The sequence below is a fragment of the Arabidopsis thaliana genome (assembly GCF_000001735.4).
Source record: "Arabidopsis thaliana chromosome 1 sequence".
NCBI classification, from domain to species: domain Eukaryota; kingdom Viridiplantae; phylum Streptophyta; class Magnoliopsida; order Brassicales; family Brassicaceae; genus Arabidopsis; species Arabidopsis thaliana.
The window spans coordinates 29711694-29735943 of NC_003070.9; the positions used below are offsets into that span (position 1 = coordinate 29711694).

A 24250-nucleotide genomic window follows, 5' to 3' on the forward strand; every position below is an offset into this window, starting at 1 on the left:
AAAAATTCTTAAAAACTCGAAGCCTTTGGAATACACTTGATATGTTTCTGATTAATGCCTTAGTTTCTGTCTGATCAATACTTTGGTTTATTAGATTATATTTTTTGAGAAATAAATTTATTAAATTTTTAGTTAATAAGTACATGAATATTTTCCGATAATAAATGCTATAAAGGATATTTAGTTGGTTGACAAAATAAGGTTTTGAAAAAAGAAAAGAAAAAAAGAGAGAGACAAAAAAGGACATTTAGTTGTTAAGAATGACTTTGACTAAAACCACATATTTCTAATCTTCCCCAACGACAACAAAATTTTTACACACAGTTTTTTACTTTACTACACAAATTCTTCCACGTTGACAAATAACAAGGCTACTTATTACACACCCATTGAAGCTTTAACAGTAGTGGACTATACTATAGTATTTATATTTAACATTTACATGTACCTATACACATCTTATACTTATGTATAAAATTATTTAAACTCTTTTATAAGATTATTTATATATATACAGTATTCTGAAATATGATTTTTTTAATAGAAATTACGTAAAAACGATGGAAATGTTTTTGTATATGTTTATTTAGTTCCTTGGCGTATATTTTGTTCATAACGTATGTTAAAATTTATAAATGTTTGCAAAAAGGTATAATATATATAATCTGCACTTTTCATGAACGTTTGGAAACGAATTGTTTATAGTGATTAAGTGATTAGTGACAAGACGAGAAAAGAAAAAAAAAAGTGATTAGTGACAAAAGGTCAAAAGCAGTATACACGTGTATATAGAAACCACCAGTATATAGAAAGAAGCAATACTTATTTTAGTTAAAACATTAAATTTCTATTCGTAGAGGTGGGTCTAGGTTTAGTAGTTAAATCTGCTTAATATTTGTTTGGTAAAATACAACAACTAGGAAGATGAACAACCAAATTTTGGATAATTAAACTATAAATAGCTATCAGTGTTATCAATTACAGTCAGAGTAGTCTTGACTAAACCCTAAATGGTACAACCACACAAGAACCAAGCTCTAGTTAGCTAGTACCATCTATAGACTATAGTGATCAATACTATACATCACAAACAACTTTTGTAAGTATTCAATTATTAATGCATATATCATAATTAATGTTTACATATATGATTTATTTCATAAATATTGGATATGAACAGATTGTATATCACGCAGTTTTGTACGATAGGTAAATTGCAAGTAGCAAATAGAAGAATCTACAATAAACACTAATTGACGGATAAGTGACGAGTATTTTTTAATAAACTTGTGAAAGAAAGTTTTGATGGTCAATACTCGTCAATATAATGGAGGTTGGTTTTATCTGCTTTGGCGGCTACACGAATTTTGGTAGTGCACGCGATCGATCATTCCAATGACACCAAATGCGTGTAGTCGAGGTATCATGACAGTATTATATATAGTGTGAGAACGTGATTTCCATATAATTGATTCATCATCCATAGAATAGTATTTTGTATTGTTGTTGTGTCATCATCTATATTGAATGTATATATGTTGTTGGCAAAAGAACCAAGAATTCCAGTATTAATAAATGTATTATAGATTGAGCAACGTTAGTAAAGTAATCCAACAAACACATCAGAGAGATAAATTTGATTCAAATATTGACAGATATATAGTACATTGTACGGTTGCATAATCTTGTAACGAATACAAGAATTCAAATACGAAGTCCCAAGAGGCAAACATAATATCACATAAAATGGAAAACAAGGAAAAAAAAACCAGCCGGAGAAATTAAACACACGAATTATATACCCATAATTGAAAACTAAGAGATTAGGTTTTTTTTTTCAAATCTTGAGATAATCATTGTCAATAGGTTTAAGCACATGAGAAGCCTCTTCCTCAATGAACCTCAACTGTCCTTTCGTAAGGTGCAAGTAAACCATCCAATCTCTGTCGTCCACTGAACTGGGCATCGGCATAACGTATCCGGCGCTGCCTCCCCATGGGAAATGGTAAGATCCGAAAACCGGTGAGCCCCACCCGAAATCCACTTGGTTCACTGGAAAACTCCTTCCGGAAGAAACCACAAACGCAGGTCCATCGTCGGATCCGACGCTGTAGATTCTTGAAACCGCAGGTGTTGGTCGGCAAGTCTCAACCCAATCGATCAAATTCAAGAAATGTTCTTTGGTCACTGATTTCTTCAAGAATCTGTGAACCTCTTCGGTCACCCAAGATAGTGGCTTGCTGATCAAGTCATCGATTCTCTGCCCACCAAATGGGACTGAGAGAACGTTTCCGAAGTAAGTATTGTTTTCTTTCTCCATAAGTCTCCTCCTTCCATCCACAACGATCCCGAGTTTCGAGGTCTTGATCGGGACTGGATCTTTTGCAGCGTGTTCTGCCACGAGTTTCCATAGAAACGCGCTGAATGATTCAAGTTTTGTCCTTTTACCGTTCTTCGAACTGCTGGCTAGAGTTTGGAGCTCTTGTAATGCGTTTGCTTTGATGTAATAGATACGGCTAGCAAGGAGATTTTCTGGATTGGTGGTTTCCTGTGGAGGGGGCAAGGACGTGACAGGCATATAAATCTGGTCTATAGATGGATCCATGACCAATGGTCGTCGTGGGTTTAGCAAAGATCTTCGAAAAGATGGTACACAAGAGATTGGTACATCTGATCGTGAGATCTCGGCCCACGATAAGAGGAACATGTTCATGGAATACGCGTCCGCTACACGATGATCAAATGTGCAGCCTACAACTATGCTCCCACATTTCAGTTGAGTCACCTGTTCACAAAATTAAACAAAAACCTAGTTATATATATGTTGTTGTAGTGAACTATCGTTGAAACTGTTACCTGTATCGCTATGACTCCATGTTTCTTGATGGGGACTAGCTTGGCAATACTTTCATCAGGATCATACAGGTTAAGCTCTCGGAGCTCCACGTCAGCACCGGCTTCCACGAAATCTACGCCACGGTTGTTGCAGAGGATCTCCGGTTCTCCGGTAGGATTGGTGACGAGCTCGCCGGCAAAGGCGTAGTAGGAGACGAGAGTCTCTGCCAAAGCAGTCTTGAGGGTTTCATAAGCCACTGTGTTGGTAAAGTGAAGTGGTTTCTTGTAGCAAAAGCAAACGTGAACGTTGAGAGGAGGAAGGAGGAGGTCGAGGTTCGAGAGTGGGAGCCAGTGGTCCTGGAGGGGAAGAGCCGCCGTGATGACTTGCTTCCTGGTGGTGGTCACGTGGAAGCCACGTGCTTGCTCCGCCGCTTCTCCCATTTGGTTGTTGTTTTCGGAGAGAATGAAGAATGTTGTGTGGTGTGGGTTGTTGGAAGATGCTGTCTAGAAGAGAATTTATAACAGAGCTTAGGAGTGAATTAGGTGAAACTTTCCAACATTTCGCTGATTTATTAATTTGAGGAAACAGAACAAGCTGGTTTACGATAATGCGTACGGCCCATTAGTTTTCCGTTGGGCCATATTACCACCCATTGGGCCTTGATTTTTCAACGAGATAATTAGAAATAACTGTAAGCCAACAACGTGTTTTGCCGCATGTCACGAAGAAACAAGACACAGTCACTTGGATTCCCTCAATCTGCCAAGCAATTCTCTGAAACCTGTGTATTCTTTATATTGAGACCAAATATCACCGTGTTTGAATCTTCTTTCCAAAAAAACAGATTCTACAAAATTATTCTGAATCAGTTCCTTTTCCTTCTCCTCTGTTTCTTTTCATGTTTCAGGGACCATAGTCACCATCTCCGATCAAATTGCATATATCCGAGCATTCCACTAAGCTACAATTACAAGTCACAGCTCCGATAATTAAGATCCATGCTAATAAAGAAAGCAACGAACCCTTTAATCTAGAAAGAAGGATACCAGTAATTACGGCTACGAAATCCTTGCTTGAATACCACTAATGGCCTTTCATTTACAAGAGATCAAAATATCAGTCATGAAGAATTCAGAGAGATATAAACAGAAACAGAGAGAGAGAGAGAGATACCTTCTGATATTGATCGGTCCTTCTCCGTCTCCGCTGCGAATGCAAGTGTTTACGCATTTGACTGTACATTTCTCTGCGTTTTTGGATTTTGGTCGTTGGATCCTCTGTTTCTTACAGTCTTCCCCTGACAGCGTTTGCGGTACGTTAGATAACGTTTCTCCATCTTGCGGCGGCGGTGGAAGCTCTGCTGAAGCTACGGACACAGCAGCCATCATAACCGCCGCGGCTATAGCCCCGATCGTCGCCGTGGATATACGAACAGCCGCAGATCGAGTCACCAAGCGACTCTGACACTGACACTGATGAGATTTACTACTACCTCTGTTGTATAACAATTTCGCGCGATAGAGAGATGACGAAGGACAGTGTATTATCATTACTCTTGCTGATTTTCTTGTGCAGTTTTCTCATCAGACTCTCTGTCTTGCTTAAGCTAAGTGGTTCTCGTTCTACACTCTATCCTTGTTTAGACACGTGTCCGTTTCTGGTGGCTTGGAATTTAGATACTTCTCAAACTCCACCAAACGCCCAGTTAGATACTTATCAGAATCTCCTGCTTACGTGGCATTAAGATTCGTCTCTCTAAACCTTCTTCTCAATCACAGTAACACACTAACTGCAAATAAAACATGCACGTTTACAAATCTAATCAAAGAACTAAATTATTATTGATTCAAAGTGTGAATACAAATTTCATCAATACAAATTACCAAAAAAAAAGAGTGGTAGAGAATCTAAAGACTCTCTATTCTCTCTTATCTTACTTTGCTTACACAAAAAAAAAACAAAAAAAAAAAAAAACACGTTAACGTACTGTATATGTTACACTCTTGCCATTCCCGAATCAGAAATGTCAATTTTACAAAAATACAATAAATTACCAAAAATAGAAGTGGGCAAGTGTGTGTGTGCGCGTGTGTGTATGTATAGATAGAATCAGAAGATCAGCCAACCAAACCCCATCAAACCTGAATCTCTCAACACTCTTGTCATCTGTGAAGAAGGCTGGCATTGCTCTCTTTCTTCTTCTTCTGGAAAGTGGCATCCTTGGTTTAAAGCTCGCATGTTAATCCCTGACCCGTGACTGTTAAATACCAATCTAAGCTAATTTCACAATCTGTCTCTCTCTAACTGGCTCTTCTTCTTCTTCTTCCAAAAGGTGTTACCTTCGAGAGAAGGATGAAAGTTTTTGCAACTTTGAATTGATCTTTCTAAATATACAAGTTTTTTTTAACCTGAGCCCCCAGCGACTTCTGCAGCTCTTTGTCTCATCATTTCCATTACAGCTGCTCTGCGCCGTGAATCTGATTGCTGCTGTAATCTTCTCAGATGCTCCTTTAGGTCCCTGAACAGAGAGACAGAGATGTTCACAATGATCATCAACACAAAATCAAATGGACCAAATATGTTTCACGTCTTAAATGTAAGGTTGATGTAATTTCATGAGGTTTGTTTACCTGCAACGAGGTACATGGCACTCTGATTCCTTGCAGGCCCGAGCATGGAGTTGCAGGAGATACCACATTTTTTTGCATAGAACACAACCTCCCGAAGCACGTACTTTGCAGTTGATACCATGTCGGAATAGCCCTTTCACTTTCCGGCAATTCGGATATTGACAATGTGCCGAACGACATTGTGATGCATGTACCAGAAGATCGAGCATTTTCCTAAGCTGCAAAACCAAAAGAAGAGAACAAAAAAAAAATGTTACTATTTGCATACAAATTTCAGGACCAAGAGAGAAGCACCATCAGTTTTAGAAAGGAACAGTATAGTGTATACCTGCAAGACTCGCAATTGCCTCGCTTCTTTGTTTTGAGCATTTTGATCAGCTAAAGATGGATGATTCGTCAACTTGTGAGGATGATTAACTCCACCATCTCTACTGAAACAGGCATTGCACACATCGTAGTCTGGACATACTTCACAGCGCCAGCCTTGACCAGTTTCAATGTCAAGATGACACGCATTGCAGGTCGTGACAAAGGCAGGAGCGGTTGGGTTATGTAGATGATAAAGGACCATCATGGACGAATGTTTTGCCCGCCTCAATGTATCATACTGATAATGGTTCCCTTGACAAAGACTCAGAAATGCTTGTCTAGTGTCGAAAAACTCGCTTTCGAGTATTTCATCTTTGTCTCTTGTATCTGCAGGAATATCCATAATCTCAACCTGCGATATCAATACCACCAATATTCACAAAACTGATCATAGACAAAGCTAAAGAACACTATCCTCAACAAGAAAATGCAACTCACTGGATACAACGCATGCTTATCCTTAAAATTAACAGGATGCCTTTCCCTGTCTTCACGTCTCTGCTCAGCCTCGTAACACCTAAAAAGAAGAATGACATTTTAGATTCAGAGGAACTTAATCAGTAACAAGGACACATAGCCCATCCAATAAATGTATCTCTCGGGACTTCTACATAATCTTATGTGCAATACAACAAAGAAGGGATTATAAAATCAAAGAGCAAAAAGACCTCGAAAGAATTCTTACTTGTCACAAATCTGGAAGTGTTTGCACTGGCTGCAGACCCAACGATTACCAGATACCATCAGTATGCAGCAATGAGTGCAAGAAGGCTGCAAGTGGACCATGATAAAGTCCTCCTTCATCGGGTGAATGGTCTCACCGAGCTGGGAATCGGTAAAACAGGTGAATATGATTAACAAGAAAAACAAAACAAATGAGAAAAAAATATATACAAAAAGGAAGCAATATTCATAGAAAGAAAATATTACTCTATGCATTAGAAGCAGATCCTTGGAAGCATTCCCAGATAGATCAGTCTGACCAGAAGCTTTTAGAGCCCTTTTAGTAATGGTTTTCTTGAGCATTCCTTTCTTATTTCCCTTTCTTCCATCTTCTTCTTGACTCATTTGGTATATAAGATCCTCTGCTGCACCTGGCCAGTAGTCACCGTCAAAATACGGGAGCCTAGCTGCTGTAACCTTAGCTCTACATTCACCAGTTTGCATGAAAAAATGGTCATATAGATTGATAGTTTCTGCAACAATGCCCTCCTTTGAAGCTTTTCTCAACATTGCTAAGTACCTGCGAATAACAACGTGGGCAGTTGGATGATGTAAATGACTTTTTCATATGAAAGTTTACGAAGTTCATCCCAAAAAGGTAAATGAACTGACCACTCTCGTAGTTTATCAGATTTTGGCGTCTTCTGAATTTCTGGATGACAATATAAGATATAATCCTCGCCCTTCAGCGGCGGACAAGCCCATATGTAGCAGCTCGTGAAACCACGCAACTTGCAGTATTCTAGGTAGCCGATCTATAAAAAGGATCAGATTATACTCTTAGATCCTCCATACAGTGTAGAAAGTAAAAAGCACAGATATTGGTTAAACACCAAGGTTTCAGAAGACCAGGACTTACCAGAATTTCGTGGTAAACAAAAGTACGCAGAGCTTCTCCGTTATAAGATCTAACCTCGGGTCTGAAGTACTTGACAGAATCCAAATACGAGAGATAAACTCGGCGTTGATTGGGAAATGCGCATTCAGAACCGAATTCTTGGACGTACATCCCAAATAAGCATACTTCTACGCCTTCAATCTTTTGAAACAACAGAACTACCTGGAAAAATAAAATGGCATGGGAGTGAGAAGGATAATTGTACGAGAGGAACTCCAGAAAAATAACGCATATATGCAGTAAATACAGTAACAACAATACGCCTTGATCATTCTTACCTTGGACTTGTATGCAAATTCTGTTGGGTAACTATCCTCCCGAAAAATTTCAAGAAATCGAGGTTTGACTTCCAGCTTCTTGTCAACAGATGAAACAACTCTAATCACAAGGGACTCGGCAGTGGGAATCTGTTCGTATCAAGTCAAAGAAAAAACAAAGTCAGCTTCAATATACTGTTTCTAACAAAGAATCACTAGATCAAACAAATAGAAAAATAAAAATAAAGAGCTTGCAGATGTGAAAATAAATGAAAGAAATAAACGTTAACAAACTCCACCATTAAATTACCTCATCATAACTTTTTCCTTGAGCCCTGGCTCTCTCTGTTCTTTCCTGCTTCAGCCTCTTAAACAACCGCTGCTCTATATGGTCACTGAGAATTGTTCGCGGTAAGTCTTTAGCTCCAAGAACAGCACTCTGAGGTAAAGGCTTCCTCTTACTTTGCTCCACTTCTGCTATAAAGCAATATGGGCAGGTATACTCAGCCTGCCCTCCGTCATTCCTTCTCCCATTAAATAAAGCACATATCTGATGCTGCCACGCCTCACATTTATCACATTGGACCCACTGCAAAAATCATACATAGAAACAAAATATAGCATGAACTAAAAAAACATACAAAGACGGGAGACAAACACAAAATAAGTCTACAGAGTGGATAGGCTTTTACCCATTCTTCAGTCTCTTCATCATTTTTCTTTTTCTCGAGTCTTGCCTTAGGCATAGGGGTCCCTTCAGCGAGTATAGTGTCGCCGCGGGATTCATTATAACATGGAATACAAAAGTAATGACGAGTGTCACCAGCTCCTACGGTGTAGTACATAGCATTTCTCTTGATGCGAGCACCACAAGGGGTACAATAAATAGGTGGTGGCTCAAAGGTAAGCTTCTCCACTGCACATAGTTGGCAGGAATTCTCACTCATTGAATGCTCCATTGCCTGATTCTTTTCTGCTTTGGCTTTACTCTGCAAGCACATGAAGGACAATCATTAATCAAATATCTATTTAGATAAAATATGGAAAAATGTGTTTAACGGAACAGCTCAATCAAGCCTCATACTGCAGATGAGTCATCTAGTACATGTAAAAAGGGAAAACTAATCAAACAAGCCGCATATAAAGCGAATACTAGTAATTAATCACATTATTGTGTAAACCTCAAAAGTTACAGAAACCACAAACCTGCCCAACCCACTGACGGAGACCACGGATATGTTCTCTCACTTGTTCAGGAGTGAACAATTCAGTTAATGAAACACCCTTTATCTCTGGTTTTCCAGATTTTGATGTATGTTCAGTAGACTCTGCCAGATTTTCTTTCTTAAGTGATTCAGGTTCTTTCTCCACTTTGGTAGTCTCTTGCATAGGTGAAACATCAGATAAATCTTGTTTATCAGGTTGACTGACAGGTCTTTGCTTGGGAATATTTTCAGCAATTCCAATTTTTGTATCTTTGAATCCGGGTCGTGTCTGGACAGAAAAGTCAGAAACCTCAGCTTTCACTTCAAAATATTTTGAAGGTGCACGTACATCACTGTGCTTATGATCTTTTCTTTCAGCGTACTGAGATGATTGTGCTTCTGTTACGGAAACAACTGAGCTCTTACAACTTTCTGTCTCAACATCCACAGGTTGAGAAGACTGCTCCACCTTCAACCGTTTTAATGATGGTTGCAAATGACCTGAAATATCAGCACCAGGCGAAGTACAAGATTTTGCTCCAGCAGAGGTCTGTACAGCGTCACTTGATATTCCTCCACCATTCACTGACCTGGCTGCATCGGTTTCATTTTTTAATCGAGCAAGGGACCGTGCATTTGCCTGTTGCTGTAGGTAGGCCTTCACAGGAATACAGACAGGGCAGTTAGGTTCCTTACAACTTCGATGATGATTAATCAATGTCTTTGTGGGGAGGCAACGAGGATATGAACATTGAGGTGCAGCACAACTGTCCATGTGTTTCCAGAGCTTTTGAACCGTAACACAATTTCGATCAGGACACTTCCCTTCAGGCGCTTTGCAGTGGCGAGCATGGCGTAGAAAGAGGAGCCATTTCTGTTGATTTTTGAATCTCGGATCCCGGTTGCCATTTCCATTTCTACAAGTGGTAGCAGTAGGATTTTGGGGATTAAGGGATTCTGATGTAGTCGAGACACGATTTTGACCTATAATTGAGCCTCCAGACATATTATTGGGCTGAGCTTCATCCGTTCCAGACATTCTTTGTCGGAAATCCTCCTGAATGTGCCGTTCGTTCGACATACTATTAGACATTTGAGTATGTTCCTGTGACTGAGATTGCCAGTGACCACGCATCCCAGATTCTGTTTTCACTCCAACAGAGAGGTTGCTAAAACCGTTGACAGAGTCTGAAGCCATACTATGCGGGTGCAACATCTGCTGTATCTGTTGGCTATTTTGAGGAACTGATGTGCACATATCACTCTGACTTGTGACAGGGAGAATCTGAGAACCTGCATGACGGTCTTCTGCATTGTTCTGGTATTGATTCTGAAACTGAGAAAGCTGAAATTGCTCAGGAGTTTGGGAGTGGATAGACTCGCTAGGGTTCTCCATTCCAGGTTCATGTTTAACGTGAGTAACCATATCAGAAGCCACATTATTTTGCCCAAAAGCATCGTGACTTATAAATCTCTGTTGCTGCTGGCTTTGCTGCTTCAATTGCTGTTGATGAAGAAACTGCTGCTGCTGTTGGTGAAATTGATTAGGTTGTTGCTGAAACCGATTAGGCTGTTGCTGAAACTGCTGCTGTTGATGTGACTGCAAAAAAGGTACGAAAGATGATTACAAATCGGTATTCTCAGATTGATGTTTCACTGGTGCACTTTGCTGCATGCAAAGTGAATTCCATGGATTGCTTACCAAAGAAGAGCTAGTTCTAGACACAGCCTGGAAACTTGCTGTATTGGCATTCTGAGTATTTGTCATCATCCCAACAGATGTTACAGCACCATACAAATTTCCCGATCCGAATGGGTCAGAGTTGTTTGTGCCATATCCATCACCTGAAACGGTAAAATAACATAACAATTAAAATATTCTGATGAATACGCACAACAACAAGAGGTTAGAAACTACAATTTAGGGATGGGAAATAAAGACTTTACCCTGCATTCCTGAACGCTGAAGATTATCATAAGCCTGCTGTGAATTTCTGATAGGATTGGTGTAGGATGTACCTGAATCTACGCTTTTTGCATTCATTCCAACACCACCATTTATGGAGCTGTTAGACACATTAGACAATTTTTGTTGCATTCCAGGTCTAAGGCCAACACCCATTTGACTTCCATGGTTTTGCAGCATACGACTATTTTGGCCACCAATATCCTGCCTCAGTTGCTGTTGCTGAGTCTGAGGTACCATCATGGGAGCAGTAGAAAATCCACCACTATTGTTGGAAGCTTCAACACTCAAGTAAGACTGGCCATTATTGCTGTTGTTATTAGTACTACTGTTGACAAATCCAGGGGTAGGCATCATCTGGCCGGTATTTCTCTGGGAGCTCATGGATGACATGTTCCCTCCAGACCCAAGACCAAAGTTACTCGATGAATGTTGGTATCCATTAGACAGGTTACCTGCAAAGAGAAGTAAAGGTGTTCAGAAAAAATATGCGCAGAAAATTTTATGCCCATATTTTATATAAGTTGTAGTGAAAGAACCTCCAAGCATGCCACCAGAATTTAGCAGGTTTCCAGTGTTCATAGCACTAGTTGTGATGTTATTACTTCCAGCCATTGTAGCATCACCTGAGGAAGTAATCATCAAATTTGGATTCCCACCACTGTGTTGTAATCCTGGAGTGGGTATCATTGTTCCAACCGAAGAAGAATTAGCGTGTCGCTGATTGTAGTTATTTAACTGCCTGCCTTTGATTAGACTTGCCAGCCGAGGTTCAAGGGTTGACGGGTTCACGTAATCTTCCTGCGATTCAAAATGGAAGTGTAGCACGTTAACAAGAAATTTCAAGTTAGGACATTAGCCAACAAGCTGGATCTAGTGGCAAAATTTTAAATGCCAAATACGTGCCTATCCTTTCCTTAAGTATATTAAATAAATACCTTTGTGTTAGCAATTTTAAACAGCCCCTCCTCTAAGCGTCTAGCAACATCCATATATTTAGCCTTTGATGCTTCATCAGCTGGAGATGGTTGCTTTTGCTGTAAGATATTGAAACTGAAAAGAAAGAAGAGAAATACACGGATTTGATTGGCGATAAACTGGAGATATTGAATCCAATCCAAAATAAATAGCCGTATAACAAGAGCAAGGAAATATAACTGCAAAATGGTGGGAAGACACCAAAGTCAAAAGCTTGAGAAAAGCAAAGGCTTACATCCTGATTCGCATAGCCTGCCGAAGTTTCAAGATGTCATTGTCAACGGGAGAAACGCGTGAAGGTCCTAAACCAGCACCAGTAGCAGGAGCTGAACCACCACCAACTAAATTCTGCATTTGGGAGTTCCCATTTTGCTGGGACATAGTCCCTTGGTTTGAAACCTGCCCCGACATGTGAGCCTGAACATTCATAGCTACCTCTTCAGTCTCCGTCGCCTTGTCCTAGTTCTTCTGGTAATTAACAGTAACAAACACTGCATAACTTTCCTCTCCTCCAGAAGTCACAGTATCCAAATTTCATCTCCTGATTTAGCACCTTAGAGAATGTCCTGCTAAAAAAACTTGGTGTAATCAGAGAACTGAAATTGTCACAATTTGATCTCATATTAATTGGGAGATAGTATCAATCATAGTATCAACTAAAGAAGTAATTAAACCCCAAAATAGTTACCAAAAATGAACAAAATGATAAACCCTAAAAATTCACCCCCAATCTTTGAATTGATACAAAAAGGAGTAAAATTTGGCAACAAAGTGGAGAAATTTGACGGAGACCAACCGGTTGCTACAGATTGTACGATGATTGGAGTCTGCACAATGAAACAAAGCCGGTGAACAGCCGATGCGGCACGTGTGAACTCAAACCAAAAGCGAGGTCAGAAATTAGGATCAAGCAGTAGACAAATCCCAGAAAGAAGATGGCAAATCAAAAGCGAATGAATTCAGGTTTTCCCAAATCGGGGGATGTTCTGGGCTTGTAGGTTCGTCGAATTTGGGATTTTTCTTTGGACTCGCTCGATTTGGGGATTTTGTTTTTTTTTTTCTTTCCTTTCTAGGGATTCGTTGTTTTTCTAAAATAGTAACTCAACAAAAAATACACATTAAAATATTAATTTTGCTGTCTGAATACGATAATTGGCGCAACCAAAAGGCAAATAAATGAAAAAATCGACAAGCATTATGTTTAGATCGGACAGATTAGGATAAACTATAAGCATATGATCCTGTCCGTCCGCCGTAAAAAAAAAAAAGACATGATCTTGTCCGTCCGATCAAATATTTCTTAATGTACAGATATACCCTTGTAGCTTAAGACTTATCTGTTTTCAGTCTTTGACCAAATTAAATGCTCTTTCTCCGAACCGAAAACACCTAATAACCGGAACTCATGAACCGAAAATCAAAGTCAGGTTGGTTACAAACAATTCAATTACACAGCACAAAATCTGGATTACAAAAGAGTTTTCACACGCATATGATCTCGTCTTTATTTTCAAACAGAAGCAACGAAAATGTTTCCCCGGGAAAAACAAGTTGAATGAAGCAGAGACTGTTGTAGAATGGTTCAGCGGTAGAGACTCTCCGACCTCAGATTCTCAGCAATCTCTGTCTCCCATCGATCTCCATTCTCAAGAAGCTTCTCTTTGTCATAGAGAAGTTCCTATCATAGAGAATATAACAAAAATTTCAATAAGCATGCCTCGAAAATTATTAGGGTCTAGAAAATGTGAAAAACAGACCTCGTGTGTCTCGGTTGCGAATTCAAAGTTAGGTCCTTCAACGATTGCATCAACGGGGCAAGCTTCTTGGCAGAAACCACAGTAGATGCATTTTGTCATGTCGATATCGTACCTGTACGATACAGCTCAAATCATCATGAAAGGGTAATAAAGAAAGCAGATGGTTGATAAATGAGAACTAAAGGGATGATGACCTAGTGGTTCTGCGGCTTCCATCTTCCCTCTCTTCTGCCTCTATTGTGATTGCTTGAGCTGGACATACCTGATGAAAAGGACAAGTATCCCTCACAAGAATTACAATCCGTGGTGAACTTTTATACACACTAAATAGATCATTGTCAGCTAATATGACCATTTCATCAGAACTCTAGAGACTAAACAGTAAATATTACTCATACTCAAATAGCTTTCCTAATTACTAAGATGAATTTGATAGACTCAGAGTACCATATCAGAACAAAGAGAACGTTAAATTAAATGAAGGATTCATATCGATCTCAAAACTCACAGCTTCACAGAGTTTGCAGGCAATGCAGCGTTCTTCCCCGGTAGGATATCTTCGAAGAGCATGTTCACCACGGAAGCGAGGGCTCAGAGGACCCTTCTCAAATGGATAATTGATCTGCATACACGAAAGAGCTTCAGTAACACAGATTTCTTTCAATCTAAGTTTGGAAGACTAGAAAAGATATCACTCACAGTAACTTTTGGATCAAAGAAGTACTTGAGGGTCAGCGACAAACCGCGGACCATTTCTGTGAGGAACAGGGTGTTTATGCTCCGTTCAAAGACTACAAATTTGAGAATATCAGGAATCACTAATACTCGGGGAGGAAAACACCAAGGAAGATAGACGTACAAGAAAAGAAGAAAGGAGAAAAAAAGTAAAATTGTCTAGATCATATGGATTACCAGTATTCCAGTCCTTGGAGATTTCCTTAGAAAGTTGCTCTGCTTCTTCATCATCTGAATATTACATACGCAAACCATAAGTCATATATGAATCAGAATCTCGTAATACAAGTTGGAAAAGGGGTAGATTCACAATTAAACCTGATTTACCAAAGAAAACCAAACAAGAGCAGAAAATATACCTTTGTTGCTGCCATAAGATATACCACGGGACTGCAGTCTAGACAGATGAGATCCCTGTAAAGCTTGCCCTGACAAAACCTATCAATGTCGAGAAGTAATCAGAGAGGTATTCAGAACATACACACCATATCAAGCTAATGAAAGGATTAAAGCTCGCAAAAAAAAACAAAAAAAAATTGACTTGCGAAAAGGCTTTCGTCACAAAAATTAAATGCGAAAAAGAATAAGGAAACCATAAGTAAAACGAAAGCCCTTAAGATGAACCATGATCAAATTCAAATCTCCCTACATGATTTCATCGATCAGCTAGATAAAATCCAGAATCTCGTCGACACAAAACAAAACACAGAGAGTGAATAGAATCATCTTAAGCTCCCAAAACTCCAGGAGACATTCCCATTTCTAGGCATTCAAATAACTCTAACTAAAGGACACAAAATGAAGAAATAACAAGAGCGAACAAGATTCATACGAGATGTCGAGCACGGAGAGTATTCAGTGACCTGCGAGCCAAAATCGAAGCCATTGATGGAGCACCCAAATTCCGATTTAGGTTCCTTCCTTCTTCACTGCGATTGATGAGCAAACCTGAACTTCCGATTAAAATCAATAAAGAGCCCTAAAATCCTATTTTGTCCTTTGAGTTGAAGATATTATTACAATTTGGTCCCTGGTACAATAGTTTTTGGTTTTCCAAACCGCCGATAGAACCGGATTTTGAATTAAACAGATTCTTTCCTTAACCGAAAATAAACAGAAATACACACAATAACCAGTTAGTTACAAAGTGCTAAAACTTATTTAGCTGAGAATCGTTATTGCATACACCATTGGTGATGGAAAATTCTTTACAAAGCAAGATTGTGAAAATATCTCAATCGAAGTTGGTAGACCGGTGATTTGGAGCAATGTAATAAGAGTTTCCACAATTAATGTGAGATTGCATCAACGGATTCCATCTATCGAAAATAATTCGGCCACCACGCCCAATCCTCCCCTGAAACCGACTTGGAGGTTGACCTGGTGATGAATCCGGTGTTGGAGGAACAATCCCTGCAGCTGCCAGTTTATCGGGAACCAGCGGTTTTGTGAATAGCATTACCGGTTCATTAGGATCCTAAGGAACAAAATCATTACAGGTTTGCTTAAATGATTGATTATAGTAGCTAGAGAGAGCTTAGGTGTTGTAAGAGAAGGTTTTACCAGTCTGTGAAGCCATCCATGCTGTGACTGTCGTCTTCTAACTTCTTGTTTGATGCCTCCGGGATGAGATGCATTCAGATTTAAGTTGGTGAAACGAGAACTAGGAATAACCGCAGGTCTTGTACGTACACGAGTACTGGTGTGATCATCAGAGTCCATCAGTTCATCATCGCTTGAGCCAAATTTGTATGATGTTGTAGTGGGTTGAAATCCAGGCATAGCCAAGCTATCTTCCAAGAGCTCTGTTTCATGCTGCAAAAAAAAAAACAATTTTAGACCCGGAAAACGGAAAACAGAGAGTTTTAGAGGAAGTAGAAGTAAGTACCCTGTATTGGAGTTGGATTCTCTGAAGGCTAACCTCACTGTCCATGACATCCCTCTTCTTCTCTTCTCTCTACGGAATGGGTAACATCAAATTAGCAACTTTGGAGAATGCAATCCGCTTGTTAAGATAAACACTAAAACTGTCATATAGAACACCTTAATGAGAGCCTCCAGAATGCTCTGTGCTTGGCCTAGATTGCGTCTAACCTGATAATAACATATCCCATGTATTCAGAATCCAATAGAAAACCATAAAAGAATCACTAACAGATCATTAACAAGCAGAAAAAACAATGTTGTCCAGAGAGAAACTAAAAGAAGGCACTGTAAACGTAAATTGCTCAGATTTCAGGAAATTAAAGAACCATAAAGGTTCAGGTGCCTCACTCACCTGTCGAAGCTTTTCAAATGACTGCACATTGTTTTCTCTCCTCTGCATCTGAAGATGAAGTAAAGCCTTATCACTATTTTTCTTTCTCCAGTTGGATTTTAATAGAAAAAATGTCGCACATGCATAAAAAAGACAGCCTACCCTTCTTGTGTGGAGTCTGTGAACTTTCTCCCTTGGCCTAAACACATTATAGGGATTGGTGTCATTAACCGGTGGGGGAGGCTGTTCCAAACAATGAAGCAAAACATTAACTAAATAATCGAGGTAAGATGCCTTTCCAACATAGGCCTTGATCGTTTCAAATGGAAATAAATAATACAAACCTGTAAACGCCGTAAGATAGGCTTCTGCCATCTTTTACGCTAAGTTCACATAAAAAACAGAAAACGAAACATATGCATAAGTATTATCAGCCAAAGGTACTCCATATGTGGAACTGCTTTGTCATTCACAAGAACTATGCATAGGTTTCACGAATCAAATAATCTATTAAACCGTCTTATCTCACCCCGTAAAATAAGATCATTAACCTATGCAACATAACGTCTGTATCCAGAAAACTTGTAACAATCACATAAGTTTTATTTCAAACCTTTTCTTTCCAGTAGTTGAAGATCGCCTGGAAGGTTCCATAATTAATGGACAGTACTTGCAGCACCTGCAATAAGAATCAGAACTAATCATTCAAATGTTTTGTACTGCTTCTAAAATGAGTGTAGAGTTATAATAACAAGAGATATATAATCCAAAAGTAAAGGTATACATCAGAAGCAGCATCAAACTGCAAAAGCACAGGAACTGGAGAGCCGAGAGTAGGTGTAATAACTCCTGCTCTTTCCCGCGTCTTGTGATCCAACACCTCTAGTTTAAAAATGATGATCTCAAGCCTGTATCAAACAATTTAACACATTTGTGTTGTGCATCAAATGGAACGATTCTTCTTTCGGTATCTATTTCACTAAGAGTTTTGGTTTTAACAATTTTAGCAGAATCCAATTTCTAGTGAATAAAGCAAACTAATTCAGCAACAGTACAAAACTAAAAGACGCAGAGAGTCTGAATAACCCAATCCGCCTCAACGTTTAAAATATCAGCATGATGCAGCTACAAGATAACAGAAAAATACTGATGATGATGATAAATCCGAAGAAGAAGAGCTATAAGGATAGTTGGATTGGTTACTTTACTTTTCAGGTGGAAGTTCTTTCTTATCCTTATCAAACTCATAAAGCCAGTCTTCATCCTCATTGTCAAGATCATACTCCACAAATTCTCCAAGCTCAGACCGAGCTGCATAAACAAACAGACAAACTTATAGTCTGCACATAACAAAGAAACCACCTTCATTGCCAATGAATACAAAACCAAATCAGAGGAAATTGGTACCTCCTCTTGCACGTAGATAAGAAGCAGGCTGACCAAAAGTCGGAGAATAATCCCTTTCATATGTATCCACAATAACAAATTGAGGTGTTGGTATTTCTGAAGCCGGTTTCTTACTTGGCACTGGAGCCACCTGATAGTAACAATGGTTAAAATGGTCGAATGTTTCGAAGTTAGAACAAAATGGAAATTCACCTCATTGTCAACTTCTACGGAAGCAATACGCAGCAACTGAGAATTTCTAGTGGTAGAAGTTGGAGTCTCATCATCTTCAAAGTCTTTAAAGGATTTTAAAATGGGAAGCTTCTTATGAATGTCTAATGGCCGTGGCCGGAAAGAGAGCCTACTCATATTACCTTCTTCCTCACTATTCTACTTACAAGTGTGCCTATAAATACAGATGATAGATATCTATATATATATATATATATATGTATGTTGCTCCAATAAGACAGGACGAAGCTTAATCTGTAATACTCAAATAGCTCAGAGTGCCAAAACTCGAAAAAAAAAGGTTTACACGAAGAGAAAACAAAACAGAGACAACGAAATTAATCGAACACGAATTTTAGGGTTAGGGTTTTTGTTTTTGAATCTGAATGGAACGAGAAAAAGAAAAATCAAATTAAATACCCAAAATTTCCAAACCTATATCCCTCTTCGTCGTCAATTTCCCAGATTCTAGGGGTTTTTTTTCCTCTGCCGGGAAAAATTGCGGCGGCTACCCAAAAAGGAAACTCTTCCGTGATTAACCCAGAAGGTCAAAATCGAAGCTTTGAAGGAAATTAAAAAAAAAAAATATTGGAGGTCGACGTGTTTGATTCGTCAGCAACATACAGAGGAGGGAAAACTTTAGTAAATTTGGGTTCGATTTCTCAATTTTTATTTTCTCATGTTTAAAAGGGACAGAATTATTAAAAATTCAAACTTTATAAATTTAGTAACCATTAACATTTCTTTTTTAAGCTTCTTCTTATCAAATGAACCACCTTTAAATCTACACATTGATTCAGAAAAAGAAAAAAGAAAAACAGCTTCTTTAGTTTACCACAATGAAAAATCCAAAGATTCTTTTTTTTTTCTTTTGGAAGAACAATCGACAGATACTATTTACAGAGAAAGACTCCCCTAAAAAAATTATGATCTTCAAGGCTTTGGATTCACCGTGGTGAGCTATATGAAAATTTTGTTTATGGTTTCGATCAAATTTGAATCAAGTGGAAGTTCTTCGCCACTGTTTCTTGCTTTTCATCTGGCCCAACTTGAAAGGGCTCCAGCTTTTTCTACGTTTTGAGGTTTCGCAGAAGAGACCTGAAGCAAGAGCTTGTTGAAGCCATAGCTCAAACTCTTCTTCGTCCTCATCCATCATCTCCACATCTAGATCCCATGGGAACCTACTTGAGTTTGATCTCTGTGTTGTCTTTTCTAACCCAACCATGTTCACATGAAAGCTTGGTCTATGCGTGTTTGGTCTACAAGCCATTCCCTATTTAATCCAATCAAAACATGTTAATGTATCTCAAGTCATCTTCGCATTTAAGTAATCCGCAGAGGAACCGGTAAGAGAACTGACCTGACAAATGGCCCATTCTGAGACGTCAAATATTTTGCTCTCCGCGCAAACAAAAGCACGCGGTATTTCAATCTTAATGGACATGAAAAAGAAAGTGATTGAGCTGAGGATACTGAGGCAAAACCAAATTCATTATAACATTTGACAAGGCGAGAAAGAAGCTTTTTTATACCTTATGTGCTCTCTCGAAGGGTAATGTCCCTTTGAGTTCGACCCATCCATCTCCATCTTTTGCTTGATGATATTGGCCACAATCCTACATTTAACAAATTAGATTATCTGTAAGAGAGGTTTGAAATAACGAAAATGCAAGAACAATATTCTTTAACTGTTTCTGAGTTGGTTGGATTCATCACCTGGCACCATCTTGCCTTTGCTTTTGTCCTATTGGTACATATCCATATGTGTGAATTACCACATTTTGTACAGTGTATCCGCCTTGACTCATCTGATCGATAATCAGGACCACTCTGCTTATCAAAATAGGAATAATGTATGGAACATGAGACCACACGCCAAAAGATATTACAGAGAAGCTAAAAGACTTTAACTAAACCTGATGCGAAGAAGCATGAGATGTCTGACAAACACTCCTAGTCCTAGATTCTTCTTTTCGTAGTTGCTCATCGTAATCTCTCTTCTTTACGAAATCAGATAGAACCTGAAAAAGATAATACAACCATTACATGTCTATATATCAAAATACCAAGAACTTCAAAATATACAAATTCAAGATTATAAGTAATTCGACTACCTCGTAAGCACTTTGAAGTTTCTTGAATGATTCACTTGCCAATGGACTCCCCATATTTTTATCAGGATGAACCAACATTGCCTAGAACATATTGAACACACTTCATTAACATTCAGAGAGATTTCATTAACCACCTACTCAGCATTGGAAAAGAGGAGAAACCTTCTTCCTATACTCTTTCTTAAGCACCGCAGCATCGATCTTTTTATGCCGAGGGACCCCCAATGCTTCATAATGATTCAAACTATTCAGTATTCTCTTCATTTCATCAGCTGAACTTGACTCTTCTATTTTGACTATTTTAACACTAGAAATTTCCTTTACGGTATTAACAACAGTAGAAGGCGCAGTTGGTTTAGCAGAAGACTTATTCTCGTGAATCTTTGTCTCGGTTTCATCTTCGACAGGAACTGAAGGATACTCAAATTCCCTTGAATAGTCTTCTTCTATGATTGTTTCTTTCGGTTTCTTTGGTTCCTCGTGTTGTGGTTTTTCACTTAGATTGTCACACCATTGAAGAAGACAATTTAATATATCGTTGGACAAGAAAGCAAGATTTATTGAGAGGAAAAGACCAAGCCATCCAAGTCTGACTTTGACACAATACATCGCATATAAGCCCGCCACAAGAACCACCACGCGAGCATGATTTAAGGAGAATAAATAGCCTGAATCAAACAAAAATAGAGAAATCAATACCATGTAAATAGTCGAGATCATGCATAAAAATACTCATTGACCAATAACCGGAAAGACTCAACCCAGCCAACAAACTAATCTAAAGTGGCTGTATTGTAACAGTGGAAGAGCATAAGAACAGAACTGATCAGGGAAAAAATCAAAACTTACCTCCGACTATAAACAATGTTCCAGTGATCCAAAAGTTTGCATACATCCATAAAATCAAAATTCCAAATAGTCCTACGATAAAGAGCCCAGGAGTGCAACCCAAGTTCAGAACAACAGCTGCAGCAGCTCCCTGCAATAGTAAATTCAGGTGAACCTCAACTCAATAAACCAAATCTCCAATCTAATGTAGACTTAAAACAATTAGTGAGGAATAGCATCTAGATCAAGAATAATCGCCTTTCTGAATTTCAATCCTTAGATAAGTTTCACTATCAGTTTGGTGAGTGGAATACACTTCTATTGATAGATCTCAAATCCAGAAATAGAGATTACAGGAAAAGGGGAAAATCAAAAGACATTATTACCATACTAAGGAGAACATAGAGCAAGCAAGATAAGGAAGTCAAGCTAAGGAAGCAACTCCACATTATCAGAAGCAAAGCAGCTGAACCCAATTTGGCGCTGCAATGGAAACCCCTAAAAATGCAGTCTTTCCAATAAAGAACTGACAACTGAAGCAATCCTAATAGCTTCCCACATCCACTACACACCAATGGCCAGTGACGCTCCACAAGCCCTCCTATCATCTCCCCAAAGCATCGCATCGCAGAACAAGCATCGGAGCACATATGTTTCTGAGATTGCATCCATTTCCAACCTTGCTTAACCAACCCAATATCCTCCATCGCTAAAATCCAACAACTTCAATCCCTAGCTTAGCTCAACCTCGAGTTAACTCACAGAGACAGAAACCGAGATCGACAGGGGTGAGAACATAACCAAAGAGACTCATCTCTCGACGAAACTAGCTGCTTCTCATCCATGAATGACTTCGATAAGAATTCACATAGAAAACCCCACCACGTTTCGGTAACTTAATTCAACAGATTTGCCGCATAAACTTCAGAGAGAAGATAAACAAATACAACAACAACAACAACAACACAGTGTTGCAAGAAGAAAATCCGGTCACGCTGATTCGTTCAACGCAAATCCCTTCACATGCAAGTTTCCCCAAAAACAACAGATTAGAAAAAAAGGCAAAGCAAAGCTCCGTAATATCTGAAACAACAACAACAGAAAAAAGGAATCTTTTCTTTCCCCTTTATTAGCAAAACCAGTCTTTGCTTCATTCAAAGACATTCCCTAAATTACCCATCAAGCTCCCACTTTTAAAAACCGATCTTTGATCGGATCCAGTAAAAATCATAGTAATTTTCCGGCGAATAGAATGCTTCGTCGGAGATTTCACCACCACCGACAAGTAGTTCCCCGGAGAGAGAAATAGAGAGAGTGGTAAACAAAAGTAAGAAAATGGGCTTCTTTAGTTAAAGTCGATTGGAGAGGGGGACACTGTAAGATTAAAGCTTGAGAAACCCTAAAAGAGAAAGACAAACTTTCAAAAAGTTCTTCGAGGAGAGAGAGACGACAAAGTTTCGCGTATATAGAGAGAGAGAAGAAGACAACAAGATATAATCCATTGAGAAGAAGGCAACAGTATAATTAAGTCGTTAATCATTATTAATTAGCATTGTTTTTGGCTAATTAATTAGCGTTATTAGTCGTTGTTAAATGACCTTACTTACTTACTGGAGTAGTCTAATTTTTTCTGGGTCCCACTTTACTTCCAAGAGTGTGAAATCACCTGCGGCTGGTCCTACTATACCATAAAGTCAAAACCGGACCGGTTCAGTTCTGTAAATGTTGAATTCTAAGCAATGGATTTAAGTATTTAACCGAACCGACTCTTTAAAAAATTGCTGTTCGACAAGTTTATACAATTATTACTGTTCAATTCTTCATTTGGCATTATATGATATATCGATTTAGTTGTGACTTTTGAGCATGTGTTTTTTTTTCTGATTCTAAAGTTGTTTTGGAAAAGATTGTTTGTTTTCATTTGACATTATATAGTTAAGCATGTTCTGTTATCTGTATACAAATCATCGTGCTTGTGGTTTTGGGATTATGTGAAGTAATACAGCAAAGATGCGTAATTTATTTTAAGTATCAAAATTATTCTCTTATCCACATTGTATATAGTCAAAATATATATTACAGACTGAATTAAACAGACTTAATAATAGGCAAAATGTACATATATTTGCATTAGAAGATTTCAATATATGTGTTTTTTTTCTTTCAGAAAGGTCATTTGACTCATAAGTTATAACAGCTAGCTTATATAGTCCTTAGTCCTTACTCATGAAAAAAGAATAATTTGTTTTGTTATTTGGGGTCTACTACTAACATTAGAAGCAGACGTGGGATTTAATTTGATTTATTAAAATTGTGGTGGGTAATATTTAGACTGAATCTATGAAATCGATAGCTTGTAACCTTACTCACTCTCAATTTAATTATATTAGTTTTGTTTCTCATCACGACTGAGACGTGTAACGAATATATCGACTGATCAACCACTAGTTATTAATTTAAACGACTTTAATTTGTATTAATATCATATCTTAATGACTTGAGTAGAAGAATAATAGAATAAGCATAGAAAACATTGACCAAATCCTTGTGTACGATACAATCATGTATTATATACAGATTTATTTGTTACTAGTAAATATGATTAGAACTTGCATTAGACAATGGTCAAGTTTGTTGATGTTTCCAGTTATGGAGAAGCCATAATTTGAGTAGCATTAGACATTGATTAATCAAGAAAAGAAAAATAATATCATCTACTAGTGTCAACACTACAGACGCAGCGAGCGAGCAATTATAGACGCAGTATCTAAACGCTGATCGGTGTACGAATTTGCGGTTCATTTCAACGCTTGGCAAAATTCACAACGTGGAAGACATTGCGAGTTTACGACAAACTAGTGGGGTTGTTTTAAGTAAACTAAAACTTGTAGGGGTTTTCTCAAAAATAAAATAAAATAACTTGTAGGGGTCACAAATGAAAAATAAAAAGTATTGAATATCCTACGTGGCATTTGTTTTTTTCATCTCCTACGTGGCATTACGAAATGAAGAAAAAACTGATCTGACGGATCTGCTTAACCAGTTGAAGATAACGTTAGTAAGGAAGATATCCAGACCAA

At 38.4% G+C, this 24250-nt stretch overlaps 6 protein-coding genes across 9 annotated transcripts; all 6 read right to left on the bottom strand.

Annotated features, from left to right (window-relative positions):
• Window positions 1-1622: 1622 nt before the first annotated feature.
• Window positions 1623-3324, bottom strand: AT1G78990 (HXXXD-type acyl-transferase family protein). Its single transcript, NM_106548.2, has 2 exons — window positions 2857-3324; window positions 1623-2785 (listed from the first exon to the last, which is right to left on the bottom strand). The coding sequence occupies exons 1-2, from the start codon at window positions 3274-3276 to the stop codon at window positions 1838-1840; spliced, it is 1368 nt and encodes a 455-aa protein (NP_178020.1). The 5' UTR covers window positions 3277-3324; the 3' UTR covers window positions 1623-1837.
• A 54-nt stretch (window positions 3325-3378) lies between these two features.
• On the bottom strand, window positions 3379-4562 carry AT1G78995 (uncharacterized protein). The gene is made up of 3 exons (NM_106549.4): window positions 4010-4562; window positions 3883-3927; window positions 3379-3797 (listed from the first exon to the last, which is right to left on the bottom strand). The coding sequence occupies exons 1-3, from the start codon at window positions 4384-4386 to the stop codon at window positions 3740-3742; spliced, it is 480 nt and encodes a 159-aa protein (NP_565196.1). The 5' UTR covers window positions 4387-4562; the 3' UTR covers window positions 3379-3739.
• A 94-nt stretch (window positions 4563-4656) lies between these two features.
• Window positions 4657-13055, bottom strand: HAC1 (histone acetyltransferase of the CBP family 1). 3 transcript variants are annotated; one of them, NM_001198504.2, is made up of 19 exons: window positions 12659-12942; window positions 12098-12428; window positions 11823-11937; window positions 11424-11685; window positions 10866-11339; window positions 10621-10763; window positions 8920-10518; window positions 8406-8702; window positions 8024-8302; window positions 7735-7863; window positions 7418-7618; window positions 7171-7313; window positions 6766-7078; window positions 6521-6660; window positions 6274-6352; window positions 5795-6187; window positions 5467-5684; window positions 5245-5354; window positions 4657-5082 (listed from the first exon to the last, which is right to left on the bottom strand). In NM_001198504.2, the coding sequence occupies exons 2-19, from the start codon at window positions 12289-12291 to the stop codon at window positions 4946-4948; spliced, it is 5226 nt and encodes a 1741-aa protein (NP_001185433.1). In that variant the 5' UTR covers window positions 12292-12428; window positions 12659-12942; the 3' UTR covers window positions 4657-4945. The 3 variants fall into 3 exon arrangements, with proteins under 3 accessions (NP_001185433.1, NP_565197.3, NP_001322202.1); NM_106550.4 differs by having other exon boundaries at window positions 4657-5354; window positions 12098-12431; window positions 12659-13055; NM_001334866.1 differs by having other exon boundaries at window positions 4657-5354; window positions 10938-11339; window positions 12659-12890.
• A 47-nt stretch (window positions 13056-13102) lies between these two features.
• Window positions 13103-15335, bottom strand: AT1G79010 (Alpha-helical ferredoxin). The gene is made up of 8 exons (NM_106551.4): window positions 15187-15335; window positions 14714-14792; window positions 14532-14585; window positions 14319-14410; window positions 14128-14241; window positions 13814-13881; window positions 13620-13731; window positions 13103-13540 (listed from the first exon to the last, which is right to left on the bottom strand). The coding sequence occupies exons 1-8, from the start codon at window positions 15238-15240 to the stop codon at window positions 13445-13447; spliced, it is 669 nt and encodes a 222-aa protein (NP_178022.1). The 5' UTR covers window positions 15241-15335; the 3' UTR covers window positions 13103-13444.
• Window positions 15336-15350: 15 nt separating this feature from the next.
• Window positions 15351-18900, bottom strand: AT1G79020 (Enhancer of polycomb-like transcription factor protein). The gene is made up of 12 exons (NM_106553.5): window positions 18211-18900; window positions 18019-18148; window positions 17820-17922; window positions 17396-17519; window positions 17225-17290; window positions 16956-16994; window positions 16774-16854; window positions 16633-16680; window positions 16398-16448; window positions 16243-16311; window positions 15918-16169; window positions 15351-15831 (listed from the first exon to the last, which is right to left on the bottom strand). Exons 1-12 carry the CDS (start codon window positions 18364-18366, stop codon window positions 15589-15591), a joined length of 1362 nt encoding a protein of 453 aa, NP_178023.2. The 5' UTR covers window positions 18367-18900; the 3' UTR covers window positions 15351-15588.
• A 48-nt stretch (window positions 18901-18948) lies between these two features.
• AT1G79030 (Chaperone DnaJ-domain superfamily protein) lies at window positions 18949-22751 on the bottom strand. 2 transcript variants are annotated; one of them, NM_106554.4, is made up of 9 exons: window positions 21557-22751; window positions 21192-21321; window positions 20505-21010; window positions 20343-20423; window positions 20145-20249; window positions 19945-20058; window positions 19761-19844; window positions 19589-19660; window positions 18949-19501 (listed from the first exon to the last, which is right to left on the bottom strand). In NM_106554.4, the coding sequence occupies exons 1-9, from the start codon at window positions 21875-21877 to the stop codon at window positions 19229-19231; spliced, it is 1686 nt and encodes a 561-aa protein (NP_178024.3). In that variant the 5' UTR covers window positions 21878-22751; the 3' UTR covers window positions 18949-19228. The 2 variants fall into 2 exon arrangements, with proteins under 2 accessions (NP_178024.3, NP_001320880.1); NM_001334867.1 differs by lacking the exon at window positions 21557-22751 and having other exon boundaries at window positions 18970-19501; window positions 21192-21385.
• Window positions 22752-24250: the final 1499 nt, after the last annotated feature.